This window comes from Castanea sativa, chromosome 4 (genome assembly GCF_040712315.1).
Source record: "Castanea sativa cultivar Marrone di Chiusa Pesio chromosome 4, ASM4071231v1".
NCBI lineage: Eukaryota > Viridiplantae > Streptophyta > Magnoliopsida > Fagales > Fagaceae > Castanea > Castanea sativa.
In genome coordinates this window covers 24256120-24282914 of record NC_134016.1, presented here as the reverse complement: position 1 = coordinate 24282914, position 26795 = coordinate 24256120, and the positions used below count along the sequence as shown (strand labels likewise).

Sequence of the window (26795 nt, the reverse complement as noted above, 5' to 3'; positions counted from 1 at the left end):
CGATCTTCTATTGTAGTTGCCTCAGGTTTGGTTGCTTCACTGCTTCTGGGAAGCAAACTTTTGTGCTGATAGCTAGAATAAGGGGTGATGATGCCGGAAATCGCCAGTGAGCCAAAAAGTCCTCACGTGCCCTTGGAAACCTATGCAACACAAATAAAAAGAAAACCTTGCAGGGAGTACCGGTGTGGTACCGGCCAAAAACCCTCCGAAGGTTAAGTTAGAAAAGAAATTTTTCTATCACTTTAGAATGCCAGAGCTAAGGTATCGTTATGCGTACCTTGATTTGTGAAGGCTTTGGAGTTTTTTTTAGTAGTGTAGAATCGATCTTAATTTCTTGGTGAAGAGGGTATTTCCTTATAGGGAAGATCCTCATTAATGCTTGTATTTCGTGGGATCCTTTCCTTGCAAGGATTCCCTTGGTTATGGTTGTGCATAGAATGCAAGGTATTTCCATATTAAGATTCTTGGAGACCACTTAGTCCATGCAAGTGCCAAGTGGCTTTGCCACCCGTCTCCGTCAAGTCCGTCCATTTCTCTGCCTTCCATTCAAGACATGACTTTGTCTACAGGTTCTTTGACTGTTGGGCTATCCAAACCGTCTCTCTCGACGATGTCACCCATGCTTACTATTGCTTTTGCAAATTGGATTCGTCTGCTTTTGGGATTTATCCCTATTAGGGGGAGTCATCTAACTAGTGGCTTTTTTCGCTATGATGCTCCCTCTTCTTGTCATTCTGTTTTTGCAATTTTGATCTTGTATTGCAACAGAATATGTTCTAATGTGCCTGAGGCATTGTTGGTTAGTTTATGAAATATTTCCATATTTAACAACCAAAAAAAAAAAAGTTTCCCAAGATATTTTCATTAGTATAATTGCATATCCACATTTTGTTCATAACATAGAAGTAGAACGGTTCTGTCCTTTAGTGGCGTTAACCAACCGAACACTAGCGTATGCCAGAAGATGAATAACATGCACTACTTTGGGGCTCTAGCTTGGAAATGGGCTTAAGAAGTGAACCAAGACTTATTTTATGGATTGTTGGGCTTCACATATTGTGTTGATCATTGTGCCATGTAATGCCAAGGACAGCATTTTTCACAATGGTTGAAATGATTTATTGGGGTTTAAACAACATACTTTTTTTTTTCTCTTGAATCTATCATGGATATCACTTCTATTATGCATGAGTTACAATTGATAATATTCTTCTTTAAAAAAATTACAATAAATCATATGAGTAGTTGTGAAAAATAGTGTCTTTAAACTTATTGAATTGTATTACTTTGCACCATTTTACGTTCACATTGACTTGGCTACAACTTTTATTCTCAATCAAAATGACATGCTTCAAAAATAAGTTTCCCAAAAACAAATCACATTCAATTATAGGAATGAAGAATTATTTGTTACTATATAGTAATCAATTATTTGTAAACCAAAGAGTATGTTGCTATTCTTTAATCAAACATAATTAGTTGATTAATTGTTGTTACTTGTTAATCAAATAAAGAATTACAAGTGAAAGAGAGCAACATGAAAAGGTTTGGTAGACTACTATACCAATAAAGAAGTAGAAATAATCAAGGTTGTCAAAATCGGGATTCTACGTAGGATTGTGAAAAGTAGGCGGGATCGTAGATCATAGGATCGGATCGTGGATCGGAAGATCCTACATTATTTGAGAAAAAAAAATACACATTGGTATGTTAAATAATCACATAAATTATAAATTCATTGATATAATTACCATACATCACTACATCTATTTGTAAGGATCATTTAAAGAGGCCAAAAATCTCAAAATGTGACACTCTATTGGAATATTTTTTATTTGGGTCCAACTGACACTCTCTACATTAGAGTGGAAAAATTTGGTCTATTGGGATTTTATTTTTCATTTAGGTTCAACTGAACATTTTGTTAAGTTAAAGAAGATTACAAGAAACTAAGGTCATTTGGGATCGTTAGAATCATACGATCCTACCGATCTTGAATGATCGCAAAGATCTTTGAAAGATCCGGATCGTTTTGGGCAGGTGAGATCATAAAATCATAAAATCGTAAGATTTAGATTGGAATTTTGATAACCATAAAAATAATAGTAAACTAAACAACAACACGAAGAAGGGGTATAATGGATTTGAGGTTGATGCTGTTAGGCATATAATGCAAAAGATGGGAAGATGATGAGGGGCAAGAATGGGAGGATATCGGATATCCCAAGGCCAAGAATGACAAGATGATTGACAAGAATGGATCGGCAACATCTTATTATAATTATTTGAATAGGAGGTACTGATGAGTAGTTGTCATAGTGAATTTCCAGGAGGGCATGAATGTGGTTTGAATAAGATATATCTCATAAAGTAGAAAAGAATATACGAAAAGTTTTACTTTACGACTATTGGATAAGCAGCAAGACTTTGTAAGCATCCACCATTTCAGCAAATTATTTATTTAATTGTTTTTGTTTTGTTTCGTTTTATTTTTGGCATTTGATTTGATTGAGTCGCACCAATTGGCAATTAGTCCTCCAACTCCAAGTCCAACACACATATAATCCCCGCATCAGGTATGTATTTAATCATTTTTAGTTCTTTGTAGTCTTCGCCCTGACTACCAATCACATGAAAACTCCCTTCATCTTAGTCTTAGGCATAGGCATAGCCCTCCCCTGAATGAGACTTCCAAATCCCCCATTTTCACTTCTCCAGATAAACATCAGGGACCTCAATAATGTTAATGTCAATTATCCACTTATTATAATATTTAATGAATAGGAAACCATTATCTTATTAATTTAGCAAACTCCAAGCATCAATTGACAAAGTAACCGAAAACTGAGGAAGTCTTCTCAAATTCTTACTATTATTTTCAACTTGCAACTCTCTCTCTCTCTCTCTCTCTCTCTCTCTTAATATTGGAAAATGTTTAAGTTATTATCAAATTTACATCATTAAACTTATATGAATATGAATGTGACTTATAAATATCAACTATTTAATAAAGAGAAATGCTATATTTATAATATTTTCACAATAAGTTCTACGTGACAGATTATTATAAGTTGTTATTGGATAGGTAAAAAAGTAATTTTAATGATATGTTCAAATTACTGCTAATAACAACTAACCACCTGTAATTTGTTGAAAAAAAGCTATGAACGTATCACTTCTTTTTAATAAATGAATGTTTGACTCTTTTTTTTTTCGTCTGTTGATTGGTGACACATATATTGTAAGCTATCTATAGTATTTCTAGCATTACTCTTCAATATTTATTACATTTGAGCATCACTCTTCAATATATATTACATTAGCAAGTAATATTTTATTATTATCACATAATAATAATAATAATAATAATAATAATAATAAGTTAAGGGATGCTTTGAGGACATTAGTTTAGGAAATATTTTTAAAAACTTTTTTAAGGTAATTGATCATTTTTAATAACTTTTTATATTTTTCATAAAAATGGTATTAAAAGTTTTGATCAATAAACAAATGTCATAAGATTAACCTTTAAACGGAACCTTAATAATAAATAATAGGTTATATCTATTAATTTATAGTAAGACTTATCATGCAACAGAGAGTTCTTTGTTAAAAAAATGAATATAATTTAATGCCCCTCATAAATGAGGTTGGATCCAGCCACATGTGAGAGAATCCTTACAAAATGAAATCTTAGGATTCAATAATTTTTCTAATTTGAAGGATTAGAAGTAACCGAAGATAAGTAAAAGCAAAATAGGCAGAGAGTTAACTTAGGCTATAAGAAGTTAAGAACTAAAAGAATTGACTCATATAAAAAAAAGAAAAATAAAAAAAAAAAGAAAAAAGAATTGACTTGAGCGATATAAAGAGCACCCACCGGACATGTAGCTAGCCCAAAGAATCAAAAATCACATCACAGAACATAAGCAATGACTATGAGCAATTCGGCGGAGGGCTTAAACGAAGACCAGCCATTGATTTCGGAAAACAACAATCATGTCGTCCGGCGGGTTGTTAAGGTCACGCTTTTGTTCATGGGAATAGCAGTTTTAGCCTTAGTTATTCACAACAACGCCAATCCTTTTGCCAGCTTTCTGCCTACCTCCTATGATTTCTATACTTCTTTTTCTGCTGAATCCTCATCGTCAGTGAGTTCCCTTTTCTTTCTCAATCTATCTATATATGTTTTTTTTTTCTTAATTACTCTTTGCTACCAATGCTATCCAATTTATTTATTTAGTTTTTGGATAAATTCAATTAAGATTAATACGTAATCAGTTAAGCAATAAGACTCTTAAACTATACAAATTACATGCTCCAACAAAAGAAAAAAAAGAAGATGTTTCGTGTTCATTTTTTGTTTTGTTTTTAGCACTAGTATTTTGTGTGATATTAGCTGGGTTTAATTTTTCTTTTGCGTTAATTATTTGAAACCAAGGAATAGGTTGACGCCATTAAAGACTTTGCTCTTATATCCATTTATCTCTCTGTTTTGAGGGCACAAATATTCCTTGCATAGTATAAAACATTAGAAGGTGACAAAAAAAAAAAAAATAGTGGACGAGGGAGAAACAATTGAGTGTAAGCAGCGATCACCACTTTGCAACGAATGTGCTGATCTAATCAACTCTTTTTTTTTTTTTGTTGTTGCTGAACAGGATTAAATCAACTCATAGAATCAAAATCAAACACTAATATGATTAGAAGATTGTCCAACGATTATATATACTTTTTATATTTGGTGGGTAAATTGATTTTATATACCATGTAAAACGGTATATATATATATAAGTATCACTGTAAGTCTTAACTTAGTTTTATTAATTTAAATAGTTTTTTTTTTGGTTCTCCAAATCGAAAAAGTGAAATCCTTTAGCTTTTATTTGTTTTTTTTTTTTTGGGATTAAATTTAGCTTTTATTTGTTGGCTGTGGAAAATCCTTACGTGAAACTGGGGAAGCTGTTCATATCTAGAAACGTGGGAGAAATACGATTTATGACGTGAGACAGTGAGAGAGACATGCGTTTGGTTTGTTCAATAAGAAAATTTTAATTTATAAATAATAAGTTAATTGTTAAATCAAGTGGCTCCAGGGGAGTTTCAATCCCTTATAAAAAAATTAAAAAAAAATTAAGAAAAGGACAAATAGAAAAGTGTTTTTCTTAGTTGTCCATTCTTTTAAGTAAGGGCTTTTTGGGTATTACAAGAACTTTCATTAAGGTATATTCTGTATCTTTTCAGTTTGTCCTCCTTGTTCTTCTTTTTTCTTTTATTATTATTATTATTTTTTAGAGAATCAGGTCTTCCTGCTCTTGAGTGTAAAAAACAAAGAAAAGGGACAAGACAATGGTGTGATTTTATCTTGCCAAACTCTTTATTTTCCCCACCTTCAAAAAAAAAATTCTTTATTTTTCCCCTTTCTAAAAAAAGAAAAAAGAAAAAGAAAAGCTCTATATTTTGCCTCATATCTCAACCAAACAATTATATATATATATATATATATATATATATATAGTATGTACCCAAGAATGGGATGAATACTGCTGTTTATTTTCCAGTTTTTTCTCCTATCCCATCAAATTCAAACTCATCCTTGCAAATTAATAATTGGGTCCAGCTGTTATGATAAACTTACAATAAAAAAGGGATGAATACTACTTAATTCCTTTTCAGTTTTTTTCTCCTTTCCCTTCAATTTTTACCTTCCTATCAATAACAACAATGCTTATCTCCAAACTAAACCCGGCTATTAATTTCTTGATATATACAAAATTCCTGCTGTTGTTATGGTCTCACAATAAATGTGGTAGTCTAAGAGTTTTTTATTTTTATTTTATTATTATTTTTTTTTATGAGAAGATTTTTGTAATTTTGTGGCAATACCTTATCTTTTAATTTTTTATGAACAAAACCAAGTTTTATTCAATGAAAACACTGAATGCGTCTTGCTAATGTACAAAATAAAAATATATATGTAGAATATAAAATACTTACATGTTTGGTATAAATTTTGTAGGCATTTTAAAGAGCATGCAATGCAATGAGACTTTTTTTAGTTTTTTTTTGGATAAGTTTGTTTTGAAGATATGAATTAGTAGGATAGTGTTATTTATTTTTATAAGAAGGAGAGTGTCTTATTTTGTAGGCATTTTAGGTAGAGTTGAAAATATATTTTTAATTGATTGTTTTTAAGTTTTTTTCCTGTTAAACGTAAGATTTAAAGATATTTCTAAATCACATAAAAGTTTAGTCTAAAAAAATGAATCCTCTTATAAATTGTGTATGTATGTATATATATCTTAGATACAAGAAAAAAAGCATTGATTTTTCATAAATTTGTTATTGACAGACTTGAAAGTTTTAACAAGGGTTGTAGTATTAGTGAAAAGAGGTTTAATAGGCATTTTAAAGATAAAAACGTGTATAGGAATTTTAAGAGGCATCAATTTTCATTTTCTACCACCCTTTTTCAGTATTCAAGCGTAGAGTAGAGTGTAGACTCACGGAGGTAGTGAATATCAATTAAAAAAAAAACCAAAAAAAAACAGAAAAGTGCTTTTGAAACGGACCAATGGGAATTGTCTGATTGTATTTTACTGTTTCCTAGCTAAGCATTTTTTGTTTATTTAATATTTATTAGCAATTAGCAAAAAAAACATGTCAGCAAACCAATACAAATACTATAATTGACCTCATCAAAAGTCTACAATTTTATAATTGACCTCAAAAACTAGTCTATTATTTTTCTAACGTATTCACTTAATAACGCTTTATATTTAATTAAGGATCTTCAATTTTTTTTTTCTCATACAAAAAATCTCAATCAAGTTATAAGCAATTTTTTTTTCTTTTCCCTATTTTCAAAAGCTGGTAACTTTGTTAATCACCATCGACTGGATTATGCAACATTTGCACTCGAAGTTAGTATATATGATGATATGCTGGCTCAGTCAGAAGTTTAAAGTATACAGGAAAAAGGAATGGAATATTTTGTTTCCACTTTGATATTTCCTAGTCTCGATATATTTAAATTTAAAAATGGTCTCACTTAACACCAAATTTATTTACTGTATCAGGAAGTGGGTGATCTTATGTTGGATAAAGTTCTAAAAAATGCATCAATGAAGGACCGAACTGTTATTTTGACAACTCTAAATGACGCATGGGCAGAACCAAATTCCGTATTAGATCTCTTTCTCCATAGTTTTCGGATTGGGAGCCAAACAAAGTGGCTTTTGAATCACTTGGTAATAATATGCTTGGACGATAAGGCATATGCTCGTTGCTTAGCTTCACATCCTCATTGTTATGATCTTCGAAGTAGAGGAGACAATTTTACAAATGAGGCTTTCTTCATGACCCCGAACTACTTAAAGATGATGTGGACAAGGATTGATCTGTTGGCTTCTATTCTTCAGATGGGATACAACTTTGTATTCACGGTACGTACTCAATTTCTGCATCTATCTATCTACATTATTATTATTTTGGATAAGAAAGACTGTTTTGGAAGGTTAGGTTTAGGGAAAATTAGATGGTAAAAAATGCATATATCAATACAAATATTGTGGGACAAAAAAATTGAAGAGAAGAAGAAGATAGGTACAGGCATGAATTCATAGCTTTGTTTTCGTTAAGTCTAGCTAGGATGAAATATGATTAATGGAGCCAAATTCTGATTTGACAGTAGTTTGTTTTAAAAATTCCAGGATGCTGATGTTATGTGGTTCCGAGATCCATTTCCACGATTTTATTCAAATGCGGATTTCCAGATTGCTTGTGATAGATACGTAGGGAACCCTGATGATGTAAATAACCTCCCAAATGGAGGGTTTACCTATGTAATATCCAATAACAGGACAATTCCATTTTACAAGTTTTGGTACAAATCGAGAGAATATTATGAAGGCAAGCACGATCAAGATGTTTTGAATGAGATCAAAAGCCACCCATTCATCAAGAAGATTGGAATAAGGATGAAGTTCCTTGATACTGCCTATTTTGGTGGGTTTTGTGAGCCTAGTAAAGATTTGAACTTAGTCTGTACAATGCATGCTAATTGTTGCGTTGGTCAACCCAACAAAGTTCATGACCTTAAGATTTTGCTCGAGGATTGGACCAAATTCACTTCATTGCCCCCAAATACCAACGAATCATCACCATCCTCATGGACAGTTCCAGATTATTGCAGGTAGTATGCTATGCTTTCAGGTGGGCGATAACATCACACTATTTTTCCCTTATATATGGCCAATGATCTATTTTGGTCTTAGTTTTTCTTTTTTCTTTTTCCTTTTTTTTTTTTATAAATTTTATAAATTTTAAATACTAATAAATAAATGTCACATTCTTTTTTTTTTTTTGGTGGAAATTTAAAATGTTTGTGGTTAATTTACTATTTCTTTATTTTCGTCTTGTCTTTATCATGAAGGTCATCCTTTGGTCACCATAAATGACGAATATTGGAGGCTCAAGAAGGCAAAGCAACGATAATTAATTGCAGGCAATACGCTTGTTGTATAGTTCTCAAAAAAGAAAAAAAGAAAAAAAAAATAGAGGTAAATTATTTTATGTTATAATCATTAAGAAGGTTGCATTATAAACCATACTCATCTTACTTCAATGGTAGCAAACAAATAAAATTATCAGTTTCAAATTTTAAATAGCTGCCAAAAAATAAACTTATACTCCTAACTCATTAGTCATTACCAAAAAACATTTAATTTTATGTGAACATTCCATAATCCATATGCAGCACAGGTATGAAGTTCTAGAATTTTCTTCGTATGATAATGAATCTCTGATGTCTGCTATGATCATAGACTCAATACAGCTTCTTTAATTTTGATTCTACTAGTACGAACTCTAGCATTCCTCTTTGATCGCAAATAGTAAAAACTAAAAAGCAGTGGCCGAACCAAGTTGATTAAAAAGACATGTAATTAATTCTCTAGTCAATTCACTGCCTACTTCATTTTGCTTCATTCATTCGAACTTGCTTTTAATTAAGCATTTTTAAGCACTGTTTTGCCAAGCTCTCTTAGAAAAGGAAGCAATCAAAGTATAAATACTCTCTATGTTCAAAATTACTGCTGCAGCACATATACCGGTTACGGTTTGGGCTCTCTCTGTTTGAAACTTCTTGGAAGATTTTGCAAGCGACTGAAAAATATATAAGCTTCTAGGAAGATATGCATAATTTATACATAAAACAAAAGTTATGCATGTTTTATTCATTAGAAAAAAGAATCTATGCAAGATTAAGTTTTATAAGTTTCTGTTTCCTCTTAAACTTTTTAATATCTTAACTAATTTTTGAAGTTATCGTTTTATATTTTGACATGCTTGTTGAGTTATGAACTTATGATTAGACAAAATCAAACATTCCATGCCATGTTTATTCTAACTCAACCTTGGTCCATATAGAGCAAGGCTATAACCATACTTGAGATTAGTAAGTGCATATATAGCAGGGCAAAAACCATACTTGAGATTATTACTAATGATACTGAATCTCACATTACTAACTTGAGAGTAGTGACGGCTCCATTTCTTTTTCTAGGGGGGGTCAATAAGAAGATAAATCTTAGATAAAAAATGAATCTTGTGGGCTAGGATGTTTCTTTATTACAAATTTTTTCATAGTATTAGCAAGAAAATAAAATATAAACTATTAGTTCATTTGGCATATAGTTTCATAATACAATGAACATACTAATTATTATTACTAAGATAAAATCTTGGAAATCATCCATTGTTTTCAAATACAATAAACATATTAATTATTATCACTAAGTGATTTTTAATTATTATTGCTCAAAATTGTTTTTTCTATTAGTTTGTTTTAACTCTTTACAATTCTTGTATTTAACATTTCTCAACTTTGACAACTATTGTTCTTTGTAATTGTATTAAGTGTGTTTGGGCCTTAATTATAAGCCAACATAGTACTTCATCTTTTTTCTTACTATTTGCAGGTCTCATGTGATTTCTTACTTATTTTATACTTTTAGCAAAAAGTTAGATAAATTTTTCCCAAATAAATACTAAGAAATTTTTTATTATGTTAAGATTTGCTTTTGTCTTCACTCACTCACTCTTGGCCTGTCTCACGCACTCAATCCTCACTCAACAAATAACAAATTAAAAGCACTTTAGATTCAACAACTAATTGTTACTTTCAAGGTTTTATATTAAATTGGCTTGTTGTTAGGTTGTGTTTTTTTTTTTTTTTTAATGCCAAGATATTGGTAAGAGGATTATATTTAAGGTTATTTTAGTGGTAAAGTGTTCAAATTTAAAATTATATATATATGGTCAAGTCATGCGGTTCATTTGAACCCCCGGGCTATGGCTAGTGCCACCCATGCCTAAGAGTGATTTTGTTGGGTTATATATTGAATTCGATTATATAAATTGATTAATTAGAGCACATTTGGTAGATTGTAACGGTAATTACATAGGAATAGGAATAGGTATTACAAAGAATATATGATGTTGTAACGTAATACTTAGGGTAAAATGCAAAACTGACCCTCTAAATTTCTTCAAATTTTATTTTAGTCCTCTAATTTTTTTTTATTTTCATAATTGTTATGTGTATATGGAAAGTTTATTTATTTGGAAATATATTAATTTTAGAAATTAATACACCTACTAAGGAATAACTATTACAACTCTTTTAGAGATGAATAGTTATTCCTCATTTTAAAGAATGTCTGTCTATAAGGAATGTCTATTCCCCTGTAATAAAAACATAACCAAAGTATTGAATAACTAAACTAGAGGAATAACTATTATATTATAGTGCCTATTATAGTCTACCAAGCATACCCTTAGTCAAATTATATGCAAATTAGATAAGGTCAAAATCAAATCACTAAACTAAATTAAGTGCAACGGAAAATAAGTTTGACACGGTGATTTGATCATGATAAAGAAAACCCTCGCATGCAAAAAATCCCACCAAGTGAATCAGGTCAACACTTCTGAAGAACCCACTAATTAAGAATCAAGCAATTACAAATATAAGAAATCTTACCCCAACTGGAATATCCCAAAGTACCTACCTACAATAGAACCTACTAACCTATACTAGTGTTAGCTCCAATACTCAATTGGACTTATTTTTGTAGAGACTTCTACTTTGCACGAACCTAGTATGTGACTAACACCATAGGAACTTGATAATTGTTTAGGTTTGGCAGAATTCTTCAATCCGTGCTTTGAAGATCTAGAAGAAACTTAGTACAAAACCCTAAGGTGCACAAAAAGTCACAGTAGCTCCTATTAAGCATGTATCTCTGTATGTGTATGATAACGACTATAAAATATAGTTTTTATATGCTCTGAAACCCTAGTACATGAAACCCTAGGAAAGTACTGCCATCATGGGCCGAAACTTATTTGAAATATCAAAATACCCGAAGCTTGATAGATCGAGTGGTGTCGAGATAGGTATTGAGATTCATTAAATCTCGATAGATTGAAGGGTATCGAACAAGTGTCGAGATTTGCAGTTCTAGCCTTTCTTAAGCAGTTTTTTGAGTGTTCTTGTATCTTCAATAATACCACTTGTATATCCACTTTACAGTCTTGAACAAAAATAGAAACTAAGACTCAATCACACATAAAGTGTGTTTTGTCTTGGGATCTGCCAATTTAAAAATATGACTCTTACAACCTCCCCCTTTGGCAATTCGTTACAAAACCATAAGAGTATATTGAATGTCGTAAAATACATTCTACTTAAGATAACACAAAAAATGACCTACTCTAAATCTTGAACTCTTGAAGAACTTTGCAAGACGAGAGCTCATTTATGAGTATAACTTCGCAACCCTTCTTTAACTAAAATACACTAAAAAAGTACATCAAGGCATCAAGTATAAAATAAGACAAGTTATGTAAATATTCAACAAATGAAAGAGATAAAGAAAAGAATAACACGTGGAATAAAGAAAATACACATCAACATATATATATATATATATATATATATGTGTGTGTGTGTGTGTGTGTGTGTGTGTGTGTGTGTGTGTGTGTGTGTGTATCTGAAAATAAGACCAACTGTGTGTCAAAGGTTTACAAACACCATAAGTACATGAAAACCTCCATACTACATCAAGAATCCTCACTACATCCCTAAAAATTATCCACTGACAACAAGCCTACACCTACTCTACGACTACTCCCCATTTTTGTCACGAGTGACAAAGGTGGATCACTATGAAGGAGTAGCCTCGTTGTCAGAAGCAGAAGTATCATCATCATCATCATCATCAACATCAAAAGAGGAAATTAAAGAGGCATCACTCAAGGCGAGACTGGTGGCAAGCGATGTGTCTAATATGAGTGTTCATTTGATACATCTCATTAGCAAGATGTCCTAGATGAGGATCATGTGAAGTCTACATCTCTCGAATCTCATCTTGGAGGAGATTCATCTAGTCAAGAATGGCAGTGAAAGTAACCTCTACTCCAGAAGAAGGCCACTTTAGCCTTAGCTGTCAGCTGTGAAGAGCTCTTAGAGATAATTCCCTTCCCAAGGGTACCCATGACATGAAAGTGGCTTATAGAAGGAAAACTGACACCAAAGTGAGTGAGAATATGAGTGATAGTGGAGGGAAATACAAGTTTCTCACGGTTTGCAGTATCAAGATGTGTATCTAGAATAGATAGTATCAACTGTGATGGGAAGTCAATGGATGGGCATTCTAGCAAACAATAAAGAAACCAAGCACAAGTCTCTGTGATAGTGTTATAGTGAGAAATAGGAGTAAAGACGAACATCATAATCATTTTTAAAAGCCTAGGGCCTTCAGAAAAAATTATGAGTCACCATACTTAGGATATGGCCCCAAGTAGACGGTCATCCACAAAACAAAAAGGCTAGTGCATCACAAGAGAGGGATGCAAGCTCCAGTGCTCCAGGGTAGTTAGGGTTCTCTACCCTAGAAACATGGAGTACATCAAAGATAAGCTCTTGTGTAGTAGAGATATGTGTATCTCAAACATGTGTGGTGAACATGGGTGCAGAGGTATTGAGGGTGTATATGTTGGAGTAAAACTCCTCTATAAACACCTCGGAATAGTTAGCGGGTGGTCCACATAGGAACTCCCATCAATGAGACTTAAACGTCTCTAGTACCACAATTTCTAATAATTTACACAGGAGAATCTAAAGCTCTATGTGAGGTTGGCGTAGTGAAAATTTCTCCTCAAATTCCTTTCAACATTTGGAATCATAGAACCATATAGCGGAGGGAATAGAAGAAGACTCAATAGAGGGGGGAAATGGGATTGCGTACAGGGACATGCTCTTTTGGGTGCCATAGGAAGAGTAAAAGAACAACAAAGGAAACATGAGTAGATAGAAAGAATGAAAGAGCAATGCATGAAATGCATGAACATGTGTCATGAGTGTTAAGCAACTTTCACAGGGCAAAAAGTCATTCCAACACTATAACACAACATAATCAACCATAGAATCCTAGAAAATGCATGATAATGTGTAAAAGTGCAATAGAGATGCAATGCATGGCAATATTGGTGATAAACAACAAAACCCATATTATAAACATGAAAAATTTCACAAACCTCCCCCCCCCCAAATCTCAAAAAAGTTGAAAATGTAGGTCTAATGCATGAAATTTGAAGAAAAAGAAAGGATTTAGACCACATAACGATGAAATGATGGAGTTAGAAGGTCAAAATTAAGGTTGGAAGGCTTGATTTAATGGTTTGAGTTAAGAAGGATCGTGAGAGATTGAGGAAAAGCCAAGTGTGAGAGAGAGAGAGAGAGAGAGTTTGAAATGAGCTGGCTGAATCCTCATATATATACATATATCTTGATGGATCAAGGAGCTATTGAGGGAAAAAGTGCTCGATAGATAGAAAAGGTATCGAGGAAGGTATTGAGCGAAAAGAAACTTGGAAAAAATTTTGTCAATAGATCAAGATGGTATCAAGATAGCTTTGGAGAAAACCTAGAATTCATCCTAAGAAGCTCGATGGATTAGCTAGGTATTGAGGAAATGCTTGATAGATTGAGAAAGTATCGAGAGGCTTAAAAATAGATTTTTCAAGCATGAACGTACATGAAGCATATGCAACCACAAATACTTAACACCAAGAACCAACTCTTAAAAATTTAAACCATGAAAATTTCAAACATCAATCTTGAACAAGCATTACACTCTTAAGCATACAACACTAAACATTCTATCCAATTTTAATATAGAAATTAAGTCTAGACAGTTTTGCATGCTTTTACTAACACATGTATCACTTGAGATGGCCAAATCACACAACTTTTGAACATGTAACAAAAGTAACAAAGACTTGTGTGAAGTGTGTGAAAACATCTATAAATAAGCATATGTGACACAAGATGAGGAAAAATTGTTATGAGAAAACCATAAACGTTCACATCATAATCATAACCATTTAATGAGGACTATCACCCTTGTGGTACATCCTATAACTCTCACATCTCCTTAAAAATATTTGCAATCATAATTTAAGCATAATAGATACTTTTGTATATTTTTCTTTTGAGCACAAGATTGCTTTGTGAACAAGGATATATATATATAAAAGAGAGAAGAAAAATCCATTATTTTTATTTTTAACACCATTTTTCTTGTGCAAATGTTACACCTTCTCATAGCACGAATTTTATGAATTGCACATAGGTGTTCATGATGGATAGATATTAGTGGTGAGATGGTTATTTATGCTTTTCTCCTGGGATTTTTAAGTCATTCCCATCAAAATGAGTAATATAGACATAGAATATGAATGATAAACTCGTAAGCTAAATTCACAAAATGAGCTACATGGCTCACAATTCTTTGTTGTGCTTAAAGATGCTCATCTAAGCTACAAATGGTACACAATTCACTGGCCACCCAAAGGTACGCAAATACCAAAATACACAAACACAATTTTTGTATTTTTCAATTTTTATTTTACAAAACCAATAAAAAGAAACAAAATCAAACAAACAAGCAAATCTAAAACAATGAAAAGCTAGATTGAATCATAAAGCAAAGCAAAAAAGAAAAAAAGAAAGAAAGAGGAGTCTAAAAACATATAGGAAGAATTAAGAATTGGACAAGATGATGTAGATTCACTAAGTAGTGTCCTTTTCCTTCCACGCGGACTTTTTCGACTATTGGGAGGTAGAGGTTCTCTTTTTCGGAGGTCGACATCGAGGAGGTCTAGATGTTGGTGAGAGTCATTGAAATGTGGACAAAAGAGCTTTTATTAACTCACCAAATAGAGGTATATAATCTTGATGAATATTTTGTCCTCTAGAGTTTGACACACCATTGTTCTTTTGGTTAGAAAGCCAATTTGGATGAGTGTGTCCAACAACACCACAATGATGCATGGTTTTTGAACCCAAACGGGACCGTACGGTCCGACTGGAAAAACCTTGAACCGCTCATTATTGCGGTTCTTTTAGCATCAAAAACCGCTCTATAGCAAAAAAGCAGGAACCCGTGCGAACCGCAGTCGGACCTCACGGTTCTCAGAACTGTGATCAGACCGCTTCTCTTTGAATCTGAACCTTAAAAAAAAAAACACAGAAAATTCTGCTCCCTTCAGAGTACATCACGCAGCTCCCTTCAGAGTAGTTACACGCTTACAGCCATTGTTGAAGGCTGAAGCTTTAACCACCGTGAGATGCTATCAGAATTGAGATCACACGGCCATCTTCCTATTCTTCTTCTTTGTCTCGCTCGCACTCTCTCTCTGTGTTTTTGATGATGGCATTTCTTCATTTTCCCTCTGGATGCTTCTTCTTTTTTGGTAAATGGAGTCCTCTTCATTTTCCCTCCAGATCCTTCTTTTTTTTAGCTTTACTTGTTTGCTTGTTGCTTTGCTGTCAACCACCAAGTTGTTTGCTGTCAACCACCAACATTAGCTTTAATTGTCAACCACTGCCTTTTTTTGGATACAACAACCACTTCAAGTTTAAATGGGCGGACATCCTAATTCTTTTTTTTTTTTTTAATTCATAAATAGTGAACTATTCAAATGGGTTTGGGCATAAAAAAAAATGGTCTATGTTGTCAAATGGGCTTGGTCATGACTTAAGAATAAAAATAAGCTTGGGTCTCATAAGCTTGGACTTGGCCATAGATTAATTTATCTCTTTACCATTTTATTGGGTCTCATAAAATAAAAATAATAATTGATGAGGAATGAAGAAAAATTAAAGTACTTTAGACCGTCCATGGTCATCCACCCCAGCAGTCGTCCAAAAGAAAGCACTAGGACGAGGATAACATCTATGATAGTCCATAGACGAAAACACACCCACATCACTTGTCCTAAGAAAGCTATCAACCCCGTCCTGAAGGGGTTCGTCCACAAGAGGACCCCTGGATGAGCCCTTTACACTTCGGAATTCTTGAGTACATGTCACCACTCCGTAACATATGCATAACCTCCGGTGACCGTTATATGAGAAAATATAACTCCTAAACGGTTGTGGAAGTTATCCTTGAACCCTCGCACCTCCTCAAATCCAGGGGAGGTTACAAGCCCAATAACTGTTCCTAGGACACTATATAAACACCCATTCAGACTAGAAAAAGGTACGCTTTATATTTCCCAAAAAGTTGGAACTCCAAAAATATAGAGAGAAAACTAACTTTGCCACCGGAGGGTTCTTGGCCGGCAACCCCGGTCACCTTTGATCGCTTTTCTTTCTTTTCTAGGCCATCGAAAGAGTAAGTAGTCCTTTCAAGTCCGAAGCATCCAGCCTATTGATTTTCTTCGCATCATCAGTTGGCGCTATCTATGGGAATTCACTGTTCTTTTCGTTTGATTATCTGTTTTGTTGTCAACGATTAGCCTTTCCTAGACAAAAGGCTGAATGATTCGAACAAGATCAGGGGCTACCAGCCCAGGCCACCAGGAGAGTAGGAGTGCTTCTAGTAATCCCCTTCGCGATCGCAAGTCAGCGCCTGTCATGCAACCGCCTTCTGTTCAACATATACAATTGATGGCTGCCGCTATGGCAGAACTGACCCGTCAGAATCAGGATTTGAACAGGGAGATCAACCTTAGGAGGCAACGCTAAGATGGGCACACGGAAGGACGAGGCCAGAGTTAGGAAGGTGGAGGAGAAAATGTTGAGTCCGAAAATCAGACAAGGGGTATTGCTTTAAGAAGAGTGCCACACTTGGAAAGAGAGATGGACCAAATGAGAAAAGCTATGGATGAGATGAGGGAGAACATGAGGCGGGCGAACCTAGTGGATGATTTAGTTCACCGAACGGACTCCCCCTTCACGGCTTCCATCAACAGTCATCCCCGACCTTCGAAATTCAAAATGCCTTTTTTGGATTCGTATGATAGAAATTGTGACCCGTGTGACCATATTGCTACTTTCAAGACGACCATGCACCTTCAAGGGGTCCTAGACAAGATTATGTGCAGAGCTTTCCCTACCACACTTAAGGGACCAGCGCGGGTGTGATTCAGCAAAATACCCCCAAACTCAGTGAGATCATTTGAAGAGTTGAGTAAGTTGATTGTCAATAATTTCATTGGAGGACAACGCCACAAGCGTTCCTCTTCTAGTTTGCTAACTATAGAGCAAGGGGAAAATGAGAGTTTGCGGTCCTTCATTACTCGGTTTAATAGGGAAGCCTTGATAGTAGACGAAATGGATGACAAGTTATTGTTGGCCGCTTTCCACAATGGGGTCAATTCTGACTTGTTCATCCATAAACTCTACGAGTAGGAACCACAGACTATGGCTGAACTCGTTCATTCGGCCCAGAATTTCATGAATGCTGAGGACGCTATCATAGCCAAGAAGAGAAAGAGAGCAGAGCGCTCGGAAGCGGGCCACCAGCGTTACTCAGATTAGGGACCTCGTCCAAAGAAGGCTTGAGTAGACGAGAGAAAAGACAAGGATGGTAAGAAGGCAAGTTCCTCAGCGAGAAATTAACAATACACACCCCTGACTATGCCACTAGAGTAGGTTCTTATGCAGATCAAGGATGATCCGTCCTTGAAGTGACCGGATAAGATGAAAGGAGATCCTAACAAGTAATAGGAGCAAGTATTGCCACTTTCATAAAGACCACAGACATGACACTGACGAGTGCTTTGATTTGAAGCAGCAGATAGAGAATTTCACTAGACAAGGAAAGCTAAGGAACTTCCTTGGACGAGACCAAAGAGATGAGAAACTGAAAGCTAAGGTGGAAGAGTCATCACGACCCCCACTGGGAGAGATAAGAGTAATTATCGGAGGAAACTTGACAGTGCAATCATCCAAGTCGAGGAAAACATACCTGAAGGTGGTGCAGAACATCCAGATGTCTGGACGACCTCCTAAGACGAGGGAAGTAGACGAGTAGGCCATTACATTCACAGACGAGGACGCAAGATGACTTCACCACCCACACGATGACGCGATAGTCATCACCTTACTCATTGCTGACTACATGACCAAGAGGGTGTTGATAGACAATGGCAGTTCTGCAGACATTTTGTATTATCCTGCCTTCCAGCAAATGAGGCTAGGACGAGATAGCTTCGACTAGTGAATTCGCCATTGGTGCGATTCGAAGGGATGAAGGTGCAACTAGTGGGCACCATCACATTACTAGTGGTCGTTGGAGCATATCCACAACAGATAACCAAAGAGGTAAATTTCCTTGTTATTGATTGTGCATCGTCATATAATGCAATTATTGGAAGACTAACTCTGAATAGTTGGAAGGCGGTAAACTCTACCTACCACTTGTCCATCAAATTTTCGACCGAGCACGGAGTGGGCCAAGTACAAGGAGATCAATTGGCCGCCAGAGAGTGCTACTTAGCCATGTTGGCGATGGACGAGCATATACAGGCAATGAGTATAGACGGGAGAAGGATCGCAGCGGAACCCACTAAGGTGTTAGAAGATGTCCCTTTGGACGAGAACTAGCCTGAGAAGTTCACTAAAATTAGGGCGAGCATGGAAGAAGAGGCAAAGCATGCTTTGGTCCAGTTTTTGAAGAAAAGCCTCGATGTCTTTGTATGGAGTCATGAAGACATGCCTGGTATTGATCCAAGTGTTATTACTCATAGCCTAAATGTGTGTCCCTATTCCAAACCAGTGCGTTAGAAGAAGAGGGTTTTTGCTCCTGAGCGAGACAATGCCATCAAGGAAGAAGTCCAGAAGTTGGTTACCGCGGAGTTCATCCGAGAAGTTTATTATCCAGATTGGTTGGCGAACGTAGTCATGGTGAAGAAAGCTAACGGTAAGTGGCGAATGTGCGTGGACTTTACTGACTTAAACAAAGCTTGTCCCAAGGATAGTTATCTATTACCATGTATTGACCAGCTAGTGGACTCGACGGCAGGTCACAGGGTGCTGAGCTTCATGGACGCCTTCTTAGGCTACAACCAGATAAAGATGGACGAAGCGGATCAAGAAAAGCCCTCATTCATTACAAGCCAAGGGTTGTATTGCTACAAAGTAATGCCCTTCGGTCTGAAGAACGCAGGGGCGACTTACCAAAGACTGGTTAACCACATGTTCTGTCCTCAAATCGGGCGAAATGTGGAGGTTTATGTAGATGATATGCTGGTAAAGAGCCTGGATGAGGGAAATCATCTGGACGACCTTCAAAAGACTTTTAATACACTTCGGCGGTATAACATGAAATTAAATCCAAGCAAGTGTGCTTTCGGACTTTCGTCAGGGAAGTTTTTGGCGTTCATGGTTTCGCACAGAGGAATTGAAGCAAACCCGGACAAAATCCAGGCAATACTGAATATGGAACCACCGAAAAATATCAAGGAAGTCTAGTCTCTTACCGAACAAGTTGCCGCCCTTAACATGTTTGTGTCGAAAGCTATTGACAAGTGTTTGTCATTCTTTAAAGTCCTTAGGAAGGCATTTGAGTGGACAGACGAGTGTCAAAAAGCCTTCCAAGACTTGAAGACATATCTCATGACAGCGCTGTTACTTAGTCCGTTTGTACCTAGAGAAGAGCTGTATTTGTACTTGGCGGTGTCCCCACATGCAGTAAGTTCGGCGTTGGTCAGAGAAGAAGGGAGAATCTAGAAACCGGTTTATTATACAAGCCGTGCGATGAGAGGAGCAGAAGGATGATACCCGATGATGGAGAAGCTAGCTTTTGCCTTGATTATGGCTTCCAGGAAGCTGAGGCATTATTTCCAAGCGCATATTATCAACGTCCTAACAGATCATCCCATAAAGAAGGCAATGAACAAGTTAGAAGTCGCTGGACGATTAATGCAGTGGGTTGTGGAACTTAGCGAGTTTGACATCAGATACCTTCCAAGGAGCGCGATAAAGGCACAGGCATTAGCAGATTTCATTGCAGAGTTCACCCCCAGCCAGGATGAGCTGGATAAAGACGAAGGAGTTGAAAGGTGGGTTATTAATGTAGACAGATCATCCACACTATATGCAGGAGGGATTGGAGTCAAACTAAAGTCCCTAGAGGGTGATAAGTTGGAGTATGTGGCCCATCTACAGTATCAAACCACCAACAACGAGGCTGAGTACGAAGCTTTACTCAAACGATTGGAATTGGCTAAGTCTTTAAGGGCGGAGTCGATAATAGTCAAAGGAGATTCTCAGCTAGTCATCAACCAAGTAAATGGAATGTGTGATACCAAGGAAGATCGGATGAAGAAATACCTCAGTAAAGTGAAACGACTTGCACGAAAGTTTTCAGCAATAAGTTTTGTTAAACTCCCTAGGGAGGAAAATATGGAAGCAGATGCCTTGGTGAAAGCAACTTTGGTAGGAGGAGTTACGGACGAGTACGACAACGTCCAATATATTCCAAGCATAGACTTTCCGAACATACAGCAGATAGGAGGGGGAGAAAATTGGATGAGTCCAATAGTAATCTATCTTAAAGATGGAAGGCTTCCAGAAGATAAGGACGAAGCTAGGAAGTTGAGGGTCAGGGCAGCCAATACGTCCTCATAAACGAAGTGCTGTACAAGTGAGGTTTTTCCCAACCTTACCTAAGATGCTTGGCTCCAGACGAGTCAAACTATGTTTTGAGGGAAATTCATGAAAGAGCATGTGGAAATCATTCAGGAGCGAGATCACTAGTCCATAAGGTCGTCCGTGCAGGCTACTATTGGCCTACAATGCAAGAAGATGCTAAGGCCTATGTCAAAGTATGTGACTAATGTCAGTGCTATAGCAATGTCCCTAGATAGCCATCAGAGTACCAGACCCCAATGATGGCCCCATGGCCTTTTGCACAGTAGGGACTGGATATCCTAGGTCCCTTCCCTATGGGAACTAGACAAATGAAGTTTTTGGTAGTAGGGATCGATTACTTTACCAAGTGGGTAGAGGTCGAACCTCTTGCAACAATCCCTCAGCAAAATGTTAAAAATTTTGTTTGGAAGAATATTCTATGTAGGTTCGGAGTACCCAGGGTACTAGTATCGGATAACGGACGTCAGTTTGACAACGCTCCCTTTAGGGACTTTTGCAAACATTTTGGAATCAAGAATCACTATTCCTCACCCTCCTATCCACAAATGAATGGACAAGCAGAAGTAGCGAACCGATCCTTACTGAAAATCATCAAGACTCGGCTCGAGGGGGCAAAAGGGATATAGCCAGACGAGTTACCAGGTGTTCTTTGGGCCTACAGGACGACTGTACGAACTCCGATAGGAGAGACCCCCTTTAAGCTAGCCTATGGAAGTGAAGTCGTCATACCAGCAGAAGTTCATATGGCTAATCATCGAGTGATGAAGTATCAGAAGAGAGAGAATGGGGAACAATTTCGTCTTGACCTCGATCTTATTGACAAGGTAAGAATGGATGCGGAGCAGAGGACAGCAAGATACAAGAATCTTATGGCTAGGCAGCATGATGCCATGGTGAAACCCAGACGATTCAATGTTGGGGACCTCGTTCTCAAAAGAGTCTTCTTAGCAACTAGGAATCCAGCTCATGGAAAATTGGGACCCAATTGGGAAGGACCTTACAAGGTAATCAACTGCAAGAGGCAGGGGTCATACTACCTAGAGGCCCTGGACGGACGAAAGTTAGAGCACCCTTGGAACGTGGAACACCTGAGGAGGAACTATCAATGATGAACTTGGAAGAAATAATCCAGGGACAAGGTTGATACTATGGACAGCTACAGCCACGATCTATGTGTTTACTTATACCTACTGTTGTGTTCTTATTACTACTATAGTGTGTATTAAGAATAAAAAGTGCACTAGTTCTTAAACTTTTGCACCGTCTACAGACCAGTTTGTAAAAGACGAAGTTATGTATATTCTTAAGTATTTTAATAAGGCACTAGCTTCTAAGCGTGCCATATTTGTGGACAATGTTCATGCAATAATATGGTTTGGATTTCTAATATATTTAATCTAGTTTCCATAATGATACCCACAAGGGGGTAAAAGCCTAAGACGAATGAAAATCTCTGGACGCAGGGATGTAACGTTCATAAGCTTTCCTTGAAATGAGGATAAAGCAAAAAGAAAAAGCTAAGGCGTACTCGTCTAAGAAGTAGATAGACAAGAAAAAGGCATGCGTTAAAGCATAAAGTTCCAAAGACGAGCATCCAGCCAAGATGCCTCAATGTCTTAGGACAAATAAAACATTATACGCGTCTTGCAAGGAGACAAGTGATAATTGCCCATAGGATGAGGTAAAAGACTGGCGAAGTCATCATTGTCGTCCTAGCAAAGACGTCCATACTTAGGTGGGTCGTCCATAAGAAAATCACATGGATGACCATTCAACACTTAGAACACAGACTGTTTAAAAGCCAATAACATTAATGGTGAAAATAGTGGATAAACTCGTCCATACAATAAATAATGGATAAAAGTAAATATTCATTAGTCTAAAGAGGGTAGACGACCACCGTCCAAAAACCCTTATAATATAAGCCTCAAAAGGCAGTTGTTAATAAACTCGTCTAGAACACTCTGGACGAGATAATTGTACTCAAATACATCTTAGTAAGGGTCCAAAAAACAATGGACCAAACTAAAAGAAAAATAGAACAATAGCACTTAAGTTAAAAATTTTGTCTTCAGGAAGGGGGGGCATCAACATTGGGGTCGTCCTGAGATGGCTTTGTGGTGGCATCATCCTCAATATTAACATCGTTTGAGCCTATTTGGAGGAGAGAGCTTGTAGCAGCGCCAAGGTTGAATTTAATAGTGCTAAAGTCAACTCCAGGAAAGTTTTCTATAACATCCATTCTAAAATCTTCAAACCCTACTGCATAGTTCGTGTCTAGCAGGTCGGTAAACTCCTTGGATGCCTTGAACTCCTCCACTGCATCGTCTTTAGCCTTCTTGAGAAGGAAACTCAGCTCGCCGTTCTTCTTTTGAAGAAAGTCAAAACAATCGTCCTTCTTAGCAGCATCAGATTTCAGCTCCCCCACTAAAGCATTCAACCCCTTAAGCTAGTCCTTGGCCTTATTCGCCACCTCGGCCCTAGTTCTACAATCGTCTTTAATCTCCTCTATTCTTTTTTCAAGAAGGATCCTCGTCTTGTCTATCTCCGTGGCCTGCCTGGACGCAGCTATGAACTTCGACATTGCCTACATAGAAGACAAGAAGGTTTAAGAGATAAAAATGACAATAGATAACATTGCTAAAGCAAGACGAGACAAAGGTGCTCACCTTAAAAAGATCGTGGACATCGGAATGCTCAAACTCCTTTAAAGACATATCGTAGCACGCAACCACGTCCTCACCTGTTACAGCCTCTTGAAATCGTTCCCAGGCTAAATCCTCATTCTCCAGTAAGTTCATGGAAATCCTTTAAGGAGGCTCGGACGAAGCAGGAGCATGGGTTTTGGACGGAGTGACGCCGACGGGCGTAGACAAGTCAACATCAATGACTATGATGGACGGCAAGGAGGAGGGAGGGTCAGACTTAGCAGTTTCGGGCCTGGACGACCCATGCTTGGTCTTCTTCCCCCGACGACTGGGTAAGCTTCCCAGTCCAAGTTTTTGGACAAGCTTTTCCTCTTGTCTCCAGTAGCAGGACGAGGCTGAGGTTTAACTTCAAGTCTAGTTGTCTTGTCAATCACTTCCTTCCCTTTGTTTTCTTTCATGGTTGTCATTCCTGAAAAACACATGTACATATGTATATATATAAATAAATAAAAAAATTCAAGTAAGAAAAGCACTCACGTCTACGGATAGTTTGCTCATGCGCAAGGGCTTCAGCAGATGGATTAGGGCCAAGTCCCCACTTGTGCAAGCGTCGAAGAGTCACCAATGAGTGAAAATTCCTCTCGGGGTGTAGACGAGCTCTGTGGACGCGGTCACGGTGAAATTTACTTAAAGAAGGACATCTAACAGCTGAGAAAAGAGAGGAAAATTAAGGTTAAGCAACTGTCTAAAGATAAAATATAACCAAAAAAAAAAAGAATGAAGGAAGGAAAAATATAACATACCTTCTTGACGAAGGTTCCCTAATTCTCCAGTATAAGGGGCAAATGCATCTCTACCAACCTCGATAGGATGCCCTGCCCAGAAACAAGAGACAAAGAAAAATTCTGTCTTCCAATTTCTGTCAGACGAAGGCAAAGACTTAATCAACCTACAGTCATTGCCCCTAGCTGTGAATTGATAAAAACCTAAAGATTGACTTATCTCAGAGGATTTATAACAGTACAGAAACTCGTCCACGGTGATAGGACGGTTCCCATTAAATACCTCCCTTCATAAGATTTGCATAGAGACAACAAGTCTCCATGCGTTGGGGTTAAACTGACAAACTCCTAAGCCCAACCTAGTGAGTAATTCTCTAGCGAAGACATTTAAAGGTAATTTACGCCCCCCTAGCAAATAAGCTTCGTAAATACCTATTCCAAAACGGGGTTGTCAACACCATTCCCCTCGGATGGCTAACCTAGGATTTAGATCGTCTAGGATTTGGAACCAACTCCTAAGAGCATCTAACCTCTTCTCGTCCGTCTTAGAAGGGATTTCTATAGCACAACTATACACAGTTTCTTTTTCGTCCAAAGGGGGGGGGGGACGGCGGGACGCTCGTCGAGGTATCAGCTCCAGAGGCTGCCCTCATCCTAAGACTTTCTTGTAAGGTTTCAGCGGGAATTCCAGGAACACCAGAGGTATATTCCTCCGTTGTGTGGCCACTACTACTACTACTATCGTTACTAGAAGTATTATAGCTAGAAGAATCATGATACTCATCTGTGGCATTGTCTACATTGTCGCTAGACGAACAGGTAGCCATTTCAGACGTCCTAAAGCTTAAAAAGGAAAGCCTGAGAGTGAGAGTAAGGGGAATACCTGGCTCTAGAAGAAAGATACTAAGGACGCTGAGAACACTCCTTGACGAGGCGATGGACGAGAAGTGTCAAAATAGAAAATCTGAAAAATGAGAGGGGCACGAGAGGGAAACCACTATTTATAGGTAGAGAAGTCTCGGTATTCACAACGACGAGACCAATGAGAAAGCGACACGTGGCATCTGCCTCGAGGAGGTAAGTCGATGTGACCAATCACCTATGAAAGCATGACATGTGGTACGATGTCTGAAAAACAAATAAAATAGAAAATAATAATAATAAATGTTCTTGGAAAACTTTTCCTGAAGTCTGGTGATGTGCTGTATGATCCCTGGACGAAGGGGCAACTGATGAGGAATGAAGAAAAATTAAAGTACTCCAGACCGTCCATGGTCATCCACCCCAGCAGTCGTCCAAAAGAAAGCACCAGGACGAGGATAACGTCCATGATAGTCCATAGACGAAAACACACCCGCAGCACTCGTCCTAGGAAAGCTATCAACCCCGTCCTGAAGGGGTTCGTCCACAAGAGGACCCCTGGACGAACAATTGACACTTCAGAATTCCTAAGTACATGTCACCACTCCGTAAGATACGCATAACTTCCGGTGACCGTTATATGAGAAAATATAACTCCTAAACGGTTGTGAAAGTTATCCTTGAACCCTCGCACCTCCTCAAATCCAGGGGAGGTTACAAGCCCAATAACTGTTCCTAGGACACTATATAAACACACATTCAGACCAGAAAAAGGTACACTTTATATTTCTCAAAAAGTTGAAACTCCAAAAATATAGAGAGAAAACTAACTTTGCCATCGGAGGGTTCTTGGCCGGTAACTCCGGTCACTTTTGATCGCTTTTCTTTCTTTTCCAGGTCATCAAAAGAGCAAGTAGTCCTTTCAAGTCCGAATCATCTAGCCTATTGATTTTCTTCGCATCATCAATAATTATTGGGTACTCAAATGAGCTTTGTCATGACTTAAGAGCTCTAACAAAAATTATATATATATATATATATATATATATATATATGTATGTATGTATGTATGTATATAATTATTTATCTTTATTTTTAGATAAATTTTCAATTTTTACTAATTTAATATATTTATTTATATTTTAAATAATTATTAAATTAATTATGACGTCATTACGGTTCGACCTCGGTCCAACCTTAAAAACCTTGAACCTCTCCCTTTTACGGTTCATTGAACAGTCTGGGTTTCAAAACCTTGCAATGATGACCAAAATGAGATCTCTTAGGCTAAGATTTCTGGGGGAAAATGGGCTTTTGCCCTTTTCGTGAAAAAAAAATCAGCATGTTGCCCCCCTTTCCCAAATTAATTAGGGAAATGCGCCTCTTTTGAAACTCGATTTTCTCAAAATCGAGTTTCAAAAACAAACAAAAAAAATTCCGAAGCCCTATAGCGGCGTTTTAAGGACCTATAGTGGCATTTTGGAACTCGAG

At 36.8% G+C, this 26795-nt stretch overlaps 1 protein-coding gene across 1 annotated transcript; it reads left to right on the top strand.

Annotated features, from left to right (window-relative positions):
• Positions 1-3850: 3850 nt before the first annotated feature.
• On the top strand, positions 3851-8601 carry LOC142632014 (uncharacterized protein At4g15970-like). The gene is made up of 4 exons (XM_075806437.1): positions 3851-4151; positions 7080-7445; positions 7713-8194; positions 8435-8601. Exons 1-4 carry the CDS (start codon positions 3933-3935, stop codon positions 8457-8459), a joined length of 1092 nt encoding a protein of 363 aa, XP_075662552.1. The 5' UTR covers positions 3851-3932; the 3' UTR covers positions 8460-8601.
• The last annotated feature ends 18194 nt before the right edge of the window (positions 8602-26795 follow it).

Coding starts and splice junctions, on each gene's coding strand:
- LOC142632014 (XM_075806437.1), top strand. CDS start 3,933: ATGACTATGAGCAATTCGGCGGAGGGCTTAAACGAAGACCAGCCATTG. Junction 7,446..7,712: donor GATACAACTTTGTATTCACG/GTACGTACTCAA, acceptor TAAAAATTCCAG/GATGCTGATGTTATGTGGTT. Junction 8,195..8,434: donor ACAGTTCCAGATTATTGCAG/GTAGTATGCTAT, acceptor TTTATCATGAAG/GTCATCCTTTGGTCACCATA.